We start from the raw sequence: 12,500 nt of genomic DNA, 5'->3' as shown, positions 1-12,500 counted from the left end.
TCAGCCCTGCAAAGAGCGATGTTCCATGGAATACTTTGAACGTGAAGGAACCTTTTTCTGAACAGTTAGTTGAATCCCTTTCTCATGCGTTTGAGTTTTCCAAATTCCAGGAGCTTTTTTTTTTTATGACTGTCACAGCCGTTCCAGGCTCACCACAGCTCCACTGACAAATGTTCTCAAAAAACGAGCTCTACGCAAAGAAAATTCCTCCTTTGAGTGTCACGCATATAAACTCTGAAATAGGAAATGTGATCAGGTGTGATGTGAGAGAAATATAATATTTTTCCCGGTGAGGTTGCGACTGGGGACTGAAGTGGGGGCATGACTGGATGTTTTTTAGAAGTGCGCTTACATACATACATCATACTGTATATGATTTTCTGGGCCCCCTCCTGTGTAACATGCTTGTGTGTGTGTGTGTGTGTGTGTGTGTGTGTGTGTGTGTGTGTGTGTCTATGTCTGTGTGTGTGTGTGTGTGTGTGTGTGTGTGTGTGTGTGTGTGTGTGTGTGTGTGTGTGTGTGTCTGTGTCTGTGTCTGTGTCTGTGTCTGTGTCTGTCTGTGTGTGTCTGTGTGTGTGTGTGTGTGTGTGTGTGTGTGTGTGTGTGTGTGTGTGTGTGTGTGTGTGTGTGTGTGTGTGTGTAAGTGGCCCTGGGTTTTTATGAACTTTGAATCCCCCATCCCCATAGCGTTTGAACCCCTGAAGACAGCATGTCGGGTGGGAGGGCGGGTGGGCAGGCAAGAGATCAAATCATTTCTGCCATTTTCTCTCTATCTCTCTCTCTCTCTCTCTCTCTCTCTCTCTATCTCTCTTTCTCTCCCTCTCTCTCTCTCTCTCTCTCTCTACCAAATGATGCCTTATTGGCATGAATGAAAGTCATTATTGCTAAGTTACAGGTAGAACATGTCTCCCTTTCTCTCTCTCTCTCTCTCTCTCTCTCTCTCTCTGCCACACTCTCACACTCAAACTCACACTCACACTCACATTCACACTCACACTCACACGCATACACTCACATTCACACTCACACTCACACACACATACACTCACACTCTCACACACACTGGAGCTGTTTTCCTGGAGGCGAAACCTCAGAGGGAGTGCCAGGCCAGCAGCACTGCTCCCTCACAGGGATCTGTTACAGGCCACGGGAGAGCCAGCTTTTAATCTCATTAGCCTCAGCACGGGAGCTTGTCAAACGAGACACTTGAGTGACTGGCAACTGGCAGAGGGGGGTTGTGGGGTGTGTGTGTGTGTGTGTGTGTGTGTGTGCGGGGGGGGGGGGGGGGGGTATGTCTTTCCACTGAACTTTCCTCTAGTTTCCGTGGTGGTTTTGGTCCAGTGTGCTCAGTGGGTTTGTTCTTGTGTACATGTATATGTCGCAGCGTCTGAAACTAGCCTTTAAGTGAGTACTCTCAGGCGGGGAGGTTTGCACATAAAATTATTTTTTTTGTCAATCATCTGAATTTTTTTCAGTACTTTCCCTTTAGGATGAAGCACACAGTAATGGATGTAATCAGATGGCGGGTAGAGACACATTAAGAGTCGTTCAGTATTTACAGTTTTTTCCAATCGTTTACACACTAAAATCAAGATTAACAGACAGTTAACAATACTTAACACTTAAGAAGCAAAACGCCTGCGCAGAGTAGTACAACAGTAAGCACAAATTCAGCTTCACACTTTTTGCGAAACATTACACACAGTGAATGTCAAAACGTAAAACACATTTTCACACCTTAGACACAGATAAAGATTGTTAGGTACTTCCTTGTCATTATAAAGCCCTGGCTTGCCAATGACCACACTAATGAACAAATTGAATAATCACATCCACCAGGTGTGTAAGCACATATGTGCAAAATTGAAAACGCAGCACTCAGGCGTGTTATGCTCGATCCTCGAGGGGCGTTCCCACTGATCTATAACTAACACTGGATAGACTATCCCATTGTTTTTGCCCCATCATTCACTATGTCGATCAGTGAGGATCGAGGCCAGAGGAGCGAGGGAGGACGTATAAAAGCCCAAATGAGAGGCACCCATAGCCTGTGATGTGGTGAACTCTTATGGCCTGATCCAGCTAGACAGAGAGATGATTAGAGTATTATGTATTGTTGTTACTTGTTTGTATTGTTGCTTTAGTTTTTCTTCAGTGACTGTAAGTGTACAGTACTTTTTGTTTGTGTACAGATTTCTACACTTTACAGTAGCAAGAACTATAATTTTGGCATTTTCTGTTGATTGACTTGTCACTGTAACTGAACATATGGTTCAGTGAAAGAAAGAAATATTGTCTGCAGCATCAGTTTTGTGCATTGCTTGATGAGGGTTCATCAAAATATTTTTGTCATCTAAATTATCCTAATGCTCTCAAACAATATGTCTGAATAAGATCCATATATTGGAAGAGGGTTTTTACAGATGTGTTTTGAATTTATTGTGTTGGTGTGTATAAGATAGCGACAGTGTGGAATCATTCAAAGAATGTGTTAGTGATATGAGAACAGTATAAGGTTTTATCAATGTGTTTATTGTTTTGACAGAAATATTTCATTTTGCTAACAATCTGATATGTTCTGCTGATTGGGTGTTGTGTTTGGTTAATTGTGTGATATGTTTAGACAAAAAGAGCCCCGTTTTCAAAATTGTGTGTAAACGATTGGAAAAAACTGTAACGTGACCTGTTCTCTTACTGTATCCACTTCTCCTGTCTCTTTCAGATGTCATCGTCCTCATTGCGTCTATCGCTGTGTCAGCTGGCAGCAAAGGCAACATCTTTGCAACGTCGCTGCGAAGCCTCCGTTTCTTGCAGATCCTGCGCATGGTGCGCATGGACCGACGGGGTGGCACCTGGAAGCTGCTGGGATCTGTAGTTTACGCACATAGCAAGGTAAGCTGGGAAGTGTAGTCAAAAAAGCTCAAACTTAAAGGCTTACTTGCTCCGAATATATTTCTTTCAAATTAAAAAGATGCTTACCATCCAAAGCCTATTGGTTCAATACCCCAGGAAGCAGACAGACTAATAAAAACATGTTGTGCTGTTGTTTTGTATATAAAAGTGCCTGATAAATATTAAGGTCAGCATTTTATCATCAGTGCCAATAATGGCCGCGTTTCCCAAATTCGTTAAGAAGCTTTTAAGTGCTAAGGTCTTCTTAGGAGCGCTCTAAGAATGTTCTAAGAACGCTCCTAAGAAGATCTTACTGTAGCACTTAAGAGCTTCTTAACGAATCTGGAAAACGCGGCCAATAATAATAATTATAATAATTATAAGTCCATATTTAGTTTGAGATTTACAGATATTAGAAGTTGTATGGGATCGTAAAGTGATCCACGTCAGAAGCCATTTATGCGTCCATGGTTGTTCAGGCTGGAGGGTCTGGATTTTTGCGGCTCTGGCTCGGCAGTCCAGTTTTGGTCAGCGCAGTCGGCCATCGCCGTGGCAGCGGCGGAGAAATCTCTCCGCCATCAGCGGCTCCGCCTGACGCAGGGCCTCAGCGGCGGGGGCGGCCAAACCACACGTTTCCTCCGCACTTAGCAACCCGCCATTTGTCAGGCCCATTATGGGATGAAACAGCGGATTGAATCACTGTGGCCGGCGAGAAGCGTCCATCTCGCTCTCCTTCTCCTCCAGCCTACACAGCTCTCATATTTGTTCAATTCACTGCCCTGCCCCCCCCCCCCCCCCCACCATTTTAAGACTTTTCCACTGGCTTGTCACTAAAAGCCTGCCTGTGGCCTAATGCAGCTTTTAACTCTGTAATTTAATAGTCAATAGTTTATCTTGTAGCATGCACGCGTATGAGTAAAAAAAAAAAGAAAAAACTACTTATGCACTTCAAGCGAGGCAAAGTTGACGTGTTTGTTTAGAACGTTTTTCTTCCACTCCACTCATGCCCCCTCTGACCTTGTTGAATGGCTCCAGTTGTCTGCTCAGAGTGTGACACCAAATGCTGACGATCACATCAAGCCCTGATCGGTTCTGTTAGCTCAAATCAAGCCCCGATCGGTTCTGTTAGCTCAAATCAAGCCCTGATCGGTTCTTTTAGCTCAAATCAAGCCCCGATCGGTTCTGTTAGCTGCCCGGTGTGGTTCTATTGGGTCAGAAGTGACCACAGCGGGAGCCCAAATGAGATGGGTCAGCGCCACGCCGTCGTTCTGTGTACGGTGAAATAAGGATAAGGATAAGGATAACTTTAATAATCCCCTAAAGGGGAAACTCAAAATGACGCTGACGTCTGACCGCGTCTCTACCTCCACAGGAGCTGGTGACCGCCTGGTACATGGGCTTCCTGGTCCTCATCTTCTCCTCCTTCCTGGTCTATCTGGTGGAGAAGGAGTTCAACAAGCAGTTCGCCACCTACGCTGATGCACTCTGGTGGGGGACGGTGAGTTCACACACCACAGCCAGTCGCCAAACACCAATTTATGCCGTCTACGGTCATCACATATATACAGACCACAGGCACTCAGGTCTGTAGCCGAGTCCACTGTTTCCCTGGACACCAATTGGGGTTTCCAAGCTGAGAGCAGTAAGCTGATACTAATGTCTCAAAAGCCAAGGTACACCCAAGGGTAGAGGAATCCCTAACACTCATACAGTAAGTGACTGTAGGTGAATTATACATGTTTGTGTATGTACAAGCACTCACAAACGACACACAAATTCCCTCAGTACTACTTGGACGTGCTTTATAGACACTCTGGTTGCAATTACACAACTGCAAGACACTTTCGAATAAGGACCCCCCCCCCCCCCCACACACACACACACACACACACACACACACACACCATTGTGTATTTTATTGATCCATCATTGCTATACATCCATCCGTAATCCGTGTATCCATCATACACACTCTCTGAGCTGGAAAACACCCATTTCCACAGTCATTACCCTCCTCAGTGCAAGCCGTTATTGGGACTTTGGATCAATAAGAGGCAGCAAGCAAATCCTGTGATGTGATGGGCTAGTGCAACAGTCCCTATCAGACGTTGTTACCCCGATTACCAGCGTGTCAAGAAGACTGAGACGTTTTTCCTCAAGCTCGGACCAATTCCTCGGAGAGTCCATTCACTGGACCGACGTGTGCGGTCTACCAAGGAACATGGAAAAAAAATGAAGCCAAAAAATCCTGATCGGTCACAGTTGCATCGCTGGCCAAATGAATTAATCACTAGATGCAATTTTCCCCCAGCGTACAGTGAAGGCGGTGGCTGTGACGTGGATAAAGGGAGAGAGAGAGAGAGTGAGAGAGAAAGGGGGGGGAGAGGGGGAGAAGGAAAGAAGAAGAAGAAAGAGAGAAATTACCTGAGAAAAGAACCTGCGCTGGTTTAGGCAACAGAGCTACAGAGCCAGAGAGAGAGAGAGAGAGAGAGCCAAAGAGAGAGATAGAGAGAGAGAGAGATACTGACTGTAAGAAGGTGAGAGGAAACAGAGTGTAGAGAGAGATGTGGGAAGAGAGACACACAGATGTCACACAGCTGCAGCTGCGTTGCGGCACTGTGGTGCGACTGGCCACAGCACCCAAACCGCGTACGGGTCCATGCATGGGGGACTCAGGCTCATATCAGGCCTGGGTCATTTCCACATCCCACTTCATCTCTCTCCTACTCACTTCCTGTCAATCACCATGAAGGCAAAAATGCCCCAAAAATGGCATTTTGGGTTTGCTGTTTGATGGGTAAAAATGTGTAGAAATGGGTTTCCAAGCTAAGAACAGGGGCATAAAGATTAAAGTGAAACAACCAACACAGCAGCCAGCAGAGACCAACACCTGAGAACACACCCTGCCCTGGACTCATGCTGTGCTGTCTCCTCTGGGTCTCCATCGAGCCCCTGTCCGCTACACGTCCACGAGCCCGGACGGACCCACGCAGAACAGAGGGAAACAGCAGAGCCGACACGGGGGCAGACAGCGTCTGCAGTTCAGCCAGCACCCCCCCACCGCTTCCATCTAGTGTCTGCCCCTTTAGAGCCTAGCTCCGATGACAGGACGCTTTCTCGCGCCGTACACCGGGGAATTTGCTTTGGCCCAGCCGTCCATTTAAACATCTCCCACCTCAGCTGTGTCCAAAACCACAAGCTCTACTGCATCAGTGCAGGAGGACAAGAAACTTTTTTTAAAAAAAGAGAAAAACACAAAATCGAAAAGACGTCTGCTAGCAACGGTAGCGTTTTTTTAAAGCCTCCTTGATGATTTTCACAGGCAGACTTTGCGAAGGCCTAAGCGAATGATTTGCAACCCTATAGTCTGCAGTTGGAATAGTTCAGGTGTCTGAAGGGCTTAGGCGAGACATATTGCTCTTAATGAGACAGAAGTCATGCCTGGCTGGAAGAATGATGTTTTTATAATGTTACGGCCCTGTCGTGAGGTGATGTTCAAAACAGATCAGGTTCAATGACGAAATGCAAATCCAGGCCAGGTTTTAATGTAATACCTGTATGGCACAGACATACTGAGGGAAAGAGTAAGTGATTGTGGAGTCTCGTCCTCTCTCTCTCTCTCTCTCTCTCTCTCTCTCTCTCTCTCTCTCTCTCTCGTCCTCTCTCTCTCTCTCTCTCGTCTTCTCTCTCTCTCTCTCTGATTTATGTAAAGAGACGTTTGTGCAGCTCTGCCTCCTGTATCTATCATGTGTTTCACAGATCATTTCATTCAGAGTACATCGTATTAACAGGCTGGCTTCTTGTTGCCGTTCTGTGGCCATTTTTTTACGGCTTTGAAGAGTAATGTTTGTTATGGCTTTGAAGAGTAAACGTTTGCTTCTGCTGCAAGAGTTATCATTGGCAATAAGTGCTTGTGTCGATTTCTCAGACCCTGACTGAATGACTGATGTCGAATGTAAAATATGAGCTGCTGACATGATTCACCTTTGACCTTTCACTGCAGATCACCCTCACAACTATTGGCTACGGGGACAAGACTCCGCAGACCTGGACTGGGCGGCTGCTCTCAGCTGGCTTCGCTTTGCTCGGCATCTCGTTTTTCGCCCTCCCTGCGGTTGGTAGCGCCATATGTCTGGACATGCACACACACACACACACACACACACACACACAGAAGGACGCACACAAACAAGCACACTTGTGTGCTGATTAAGGTGCGCACTTAAGAGTATACATTTGTGAAAACACACATGCCAACATTCAGAAAGAGACACAAGAGAACCCATTCCAGACAAAAGCAGTCGTAAGCAGAGAGATGAGTACTGTATGTTCAGACTGGCAGGATGTGCTATATAGACTCACATCACAAAAGTTACAAAGGTCACTCTCACTGCACCTTAAGTTATTGTACATTTTGTGTGGGATTCTATCCGCCTCACGCAGTCAGACAGACTGCACGACTTACTGTCATTTTCCAACTATTAGCCGCGGCTTACACATTGATTTTGCAACATTTCTTCAGCTATGAGGTTAAAGCAACACTAAAGAGTTTTTCATACCTTAAAATAATGTTTTCAAAATCGTTTCAGCGGTTCATCAACTTGTAAAAGGGTGAATGGCACTTCTGCATTCACTTCGCGGCCCTCTAACGGCTATAACCGCACTATGTAACTTTACCATATTGGGTAGCATATCTGTAGTTCCATGAAATGAGACATAAGAAACTACAAATTTGACTTGCATCGATGTCGCAATATATCATATTTCATAAAATCATGCAACATACTCTACCTTGTTGTGGACATTGTTGCTGGATAAACAAACAGACAGAGGAAAAGTGATTAGTGTTGCTTTAATGCACATGGCCAGTTACTGTAATAATGGTATTACTGTAATACGGTTTCCTTTCTTTTAACTTGCATAAAACGCTGTCCTGCGGCTTATACACAATACAGCTAATACACAGGAAATTACTGTAATGTATATGGGCAGCAGCAGTATGCCAGAGGCCAGAGTGAGTGGATGGGAGACGCTGGCCTGCTGGCTCAGGGCCCTGGTGCTGCCAAAAACAGCTCCTCACTGCTGCATTCAGGGCCCTGGTGCTGCCAAAAACAGCTCCTCACTGCTGCATTCAGGGCCCTGGTGCTGCCAAAAACAGCTCCTCACTGCTGCATTCAGGGCCCTGGTGCTGCCAAAAACAGCTCCTCACTGCTGCATTCAGGGCCCTGGTCCTGCCAAAAAGAGCTCCTCACTGCAGCATGGCGTCAGTTCAGAATGTGCGCTGGGTCACCGAGCGTCTCTTCAGATCTCAGCGCATCAGAGCTCGGTGTTCTTCCAGCGACTGGACGACTGATTGCTGTTTCCACTCCTCTGTGGCTGTGGCTCTCTCTCTCTCTCTCTCTCTCTCTCTCTCTCTTTCTCTCTTTCTCTCTCTCACAGCTGACTCACAGCAAAGGAGAGAACAGGAGAGAGAGAGAGAGAGAGAGAAACAGAGAGAGATGAAGAAGAAGAGATTTATGTTTCATGTGTCTCATTTTTGTCCCCATCCCTCATTGAGAAATATTGGCGTTAGGGTTGTTTTATGAGGGCTGGATGCAGATAGTGAAGGCTGTTGTTTTTTGTTCCTATGTGGTAAAGTTACTGATGCAACTGCTGGCTTTGTGGCTGTGTGATGTCTACTGTGTGTGTGTGTGTGTGTGTGTGTGTGTGTGTGTGTGTGTGTGTGTGTGTGTGTGTGTGTGTGTGTGTGCGCGTGTGTTTCTGCATGCATAGGGACTATGTTAGCGCAGATGTAAACTGCCTGTACTGAAACTGATGACAATGACAGACTATGTGTCTGTGTGTGTGTGTGTGTGTGTGTGTTTATAGGGTATCCTAGGTTCAGGCTTTGCTCTTAAGGTCCAGGAGCAGCACAGACAGAAGCACTTTGAAAAACGAAGAAACCCCGCAGCCTGTCTCATCCAGGTAAAACCTCCACAGCACAGCACAGCACCACACCTGCACCACCCTAAACACCTCAATACAGCAGCACCACACCTACACCACCCTAAACACCTCCACAAATCCCCACCACACCTACACCACCCTGAACACCTCAATACAGTAGCACCACACCTACACATACACCACACTAAACACCTCCACCAAGTAGCACCACACCTACACCACACGGACACATACACCACCTCTACACTGTAGCACCACACTGAAGACCTCGACACATCCACGCCACCCTAAAGAGCTCAACACAGTAGCACTACAACTGCATCTGGCCAAACGCCTCCACACAACAGCATGACAGTCACCAGACTTCCCATTCCTTTCTCTGGATCTGTCCATATGCTAACCTGTAATTACTGAAACATATCGCTGACTTAAAATGATTGTTCTGTATAATTATTGCTCGCTGTGCAGAACTTCAAGTCTGACTGAATGCAAATGAGGTTAGATATCAGAAATCTAAAAGTGGTCTGTTTAAGATACATCCTGGCCCCTTCAAATATCACCTTTTCAGTAATGCACTCTTCAGACTCTTTACAGGGAAGGAATGGACGCGCAGACCGGTGTTTGTGTATCTGTACAAATAATTAATTAAATCAATGATGTCCCACAGGTATCAACTGGTTGTTTTTAGTTTAAGATGTGTTCACATGCATTAACATTCATTCACATCCACACACACTTTCTCTCACACACACACACATGCATGCTTGTGCATACTCAAACACACACGCAAGCACACACACACACACACACACACACACACACACACACGAACACACACGTGCATGCTTGTGTACACAAACACACACACACACACATATACATACAGAGAGAGAGAGAGAGAGAGAGATGTATGTGCACACACACACAAATCCTTTTCATACAAGAGATAAAAGTAGACCACATTAATGGCACAGAAAGCATTTGTCATCTTTTTCGTCTCTCTCTCTGTTTTCTTTTCTTCTTTCCGTCTGTTTGCTGAAGAGAATGAAGGATCCTTTGAGCTGCGGCCTTGTTAAAAACCATTGTCCTTTATTAGATCCAAAGGAAACACAAGCTGATATTTATGTTACTTTTCCATGGAAGGAATTCTGAGTGCGTATGTCCCGTAGGACAATAGCTCTTCTTAGCAGACCAAACCAGCCTCATCTTGGACAGTTGGAACAGCAGAAAGTAGATCTGTTTTTGGAAACTACACACAGATGCACACAAGTACGCGCACACACACACACGCACACACACACAGACACACAGACACACACACACACACACACAGTGCATACATGCACACACATGAACGCACTTGCATACACACATACACACACACACACGCACACATGCACGCACACATGCTCGCACACACACACACACACACACACACACACACACACACACACACACACACACACACACACACACACACACACACAGTACACACATGCACACACATGAACGCACTTGCATACACACATACACACACACACACACACACACGCACACATGCACGCACACATGCTCACACACACACACACACACACACACACACACACATGCACACAGACACACACACACACACACACACACACACACACACACACACACACACACACACACACACACACACACATGCACACAGACACATACATACATGCCCACACACACACACACGTACATTCTCATCTCCCATATCTTTCCACAACTCAGCAGTGTTTAGCAATGTTCATCATCAGTGTGTTACTGTATCTTTCATTACAGGAGCTCCAGAGGATAAGTCACACACACCACCCCTTCCTTAACCCAAACCTCTTCACTCTGATCACAACACCCTCTCTCTCTCTCTCTAGGCACTGTGGATAAGAGGATCCCTCTTGACTTGTCTCAATAGGATTCAGCCTCTTCATACCAATGCTGTCTTTACCCCCCGGTTTTGAGAGTGGATGGTTGTTCAAAATCTACCTCCATCCTCCGAGTGTCCTCTAAATTGATTACTAGAGAGAGATCACTGCATCGTGCCAGAAATAGATAGAAAACTGGCACTAATGCCAGTAATGTAAATGAGGATTTTTTTGATGTTCCACTCTCAAAACTCTGCATCCTATATGTGCTTGCTTACATATGTGTGTGTGTGTGTGTGTGTGTGTGTGTGTGTGTGTGTGTGTGTGTGTGTGTGTGTGCGTGCGTGGGTGTGTGTGTGCGTGCGTGCGTGCGTGTCTGTGTGTACATGTGTGTGTCTCCTTTTATGTGGCCATACCCTCACCATGCCCAATGCTTTTGTGCACCCTTCTGTATACGTGCGTGTGTGCGTGTGTGCGTGCGTGCGTGCGTGCGTGTGTGAATGAATGAATGTGTGTGTGTGTGTGTGTGTGTTTCTTCCACGCCAGGCTGCGTGGCGCCTGTATTCCACCGACAGCAGCAGGACGTACCTGAGCGCCACCTGGCACCACTATAAAAGTGTTCTGCCCCTGCAAAGGCATGTATCCCTGCAGAGAGCTCTAGATGACACTGTGACATGTATTGGTTTGTACTAATCTCCCCCTTTTTTGTTTGTTTCTTTCTTTTTTCTTTTCCGTTTTTTTCCATTTTTCTTTTACCTTCAATTCTTTTTTTTTTGCCCTCCTTTTTCCTTCGGCCTTGTTCATCCTTCTTGTACCCCCTTTTATTTTTTTCTCCTCCTTTTATCTTTTTTTATTTATTTATTTTCCTTCCTCCTCCTCCTCCTCCCTGTTTTGTATACTTTGCACGTAGTGTGTTTGGCGTAGCTATGCGGCTGATGAGAACTCGGTTTCCATTGCTACCTGGAAGCCTCATTTGAAGGCTCTGCATACCTGCAGCCCTGTAAAGTAGGTACCACTGTGGCAGCTGGTGTTGTCTTTGGTGTCTGTGCTCCTCTCTGAGCTCTCCGTTTCTCCTCCCTCCTCTTTACTTCCCCCCCTTTTCTCTCTCTCTTCCTCCGTTTCTGGAGGGTCATTGGCATTCCTCTTTTTTTTCCTCCTCTTCCTCCTCCTCTTTCTCAATCTGTCTTTTTCGTCCCCCGATCTGATTGTAAACGATCCCCTGTCTCTGTGATCTGTCCCTATCTGTCGGTCATAGATGCATTTATCATGGTGATCTGTCAATCTGTCGCTGTTTGTTTTCTTCTCTCTCAATTCACCCTTTTTTTGCGACACGGAAAAGGCTCACAGTCATCAAGCATGCCAGCTCTGGCCAGACGTCTGTAGTCCCACAGGTGCAGGTTAGGTAGAGGTGCTACAGCTGTCTAACGCCCAGACGTCTGTAGTCCGACAGGTGCAGGTTAGGTAGAGGTGCTACAGCTATCTAACGCCCAGCTGTCCTGTAGTCCGGCAGGTGCAGGTTAGGTAGAGGTGCTACAGCTATCTAACGCCCAGCTGTCCTGTAGTCCGGCAGGTGCAGGTTAGGTAGAGGTGCTACAGCTATCTAACGCCCAGCTGTCCTGTAGTCCGGCAGGTGCAGGTTAGGTAGAGGTGCTACAGCTGTCTAACGCCCAGCTGTCCTGTAGTCCGACAGGTGCAGGTTAGGTAGAGGTGCTACAGCTATCTAGCACCCAGCTGTCCTGTGAAAACACTCACAAACACACGCACGCACAC

At 46.3% G+C, this 12,500-nt stretch overlaps 1 protein-coding gene across 1 annotated transcript in view; it reads left to right on the top strand.

The window, feature by feature from the left end:
* Positions 1-12,500, top strand: part of kcnq5a (potassium voltage-gated channel, KQT-like subfamily, member 5a) — a 146,942-nt gene that overhangs the window by 114,451 nt on the left and 19,991 nt on the right. The window contains exons 4-8 of the mRNA XM_062519922.1: positions 2,723-2,892; positions 4,265-4,390; positions 6,896-7,006; positions 8,761-8,856; positions 11,641-11,735. Coding sequence (XP_062375906.1) covers positions 2,723-2,892; positions 4,265-4,390; positions 6,896-7,006; positions 8,761-8,856; positions 11,641-11,735 — 598 coding nt within the window. The remainder of the gene's footprint in view (positions 1-2,722; positions 2,893-4,264; positions 4,391-6,895; positions 7,007-8,760; positions 8,857-11,640; positions 11,736-12,500) is intronic.

Source organism: Sardina pilchardus, chromosome 18 (assembly GCF_963854185.1).
Source record: "Sardina pilchardus chromosome 18, fSarPil1.1, whole genome shotgun sequence".
Classification (NCBI taxonomy): domain Eukaryota; kingdom Metazoa; phylum Chordata; class Actinopteri; order Clupeiformes; family Clupeidae; genus Sardina; species Sardina pilchardus.
The sequence above is the reverse complement of the archived record's forward strand: the minus strand, read 5'-3'. Positions and strand labels throughout refer to the sequence as shown.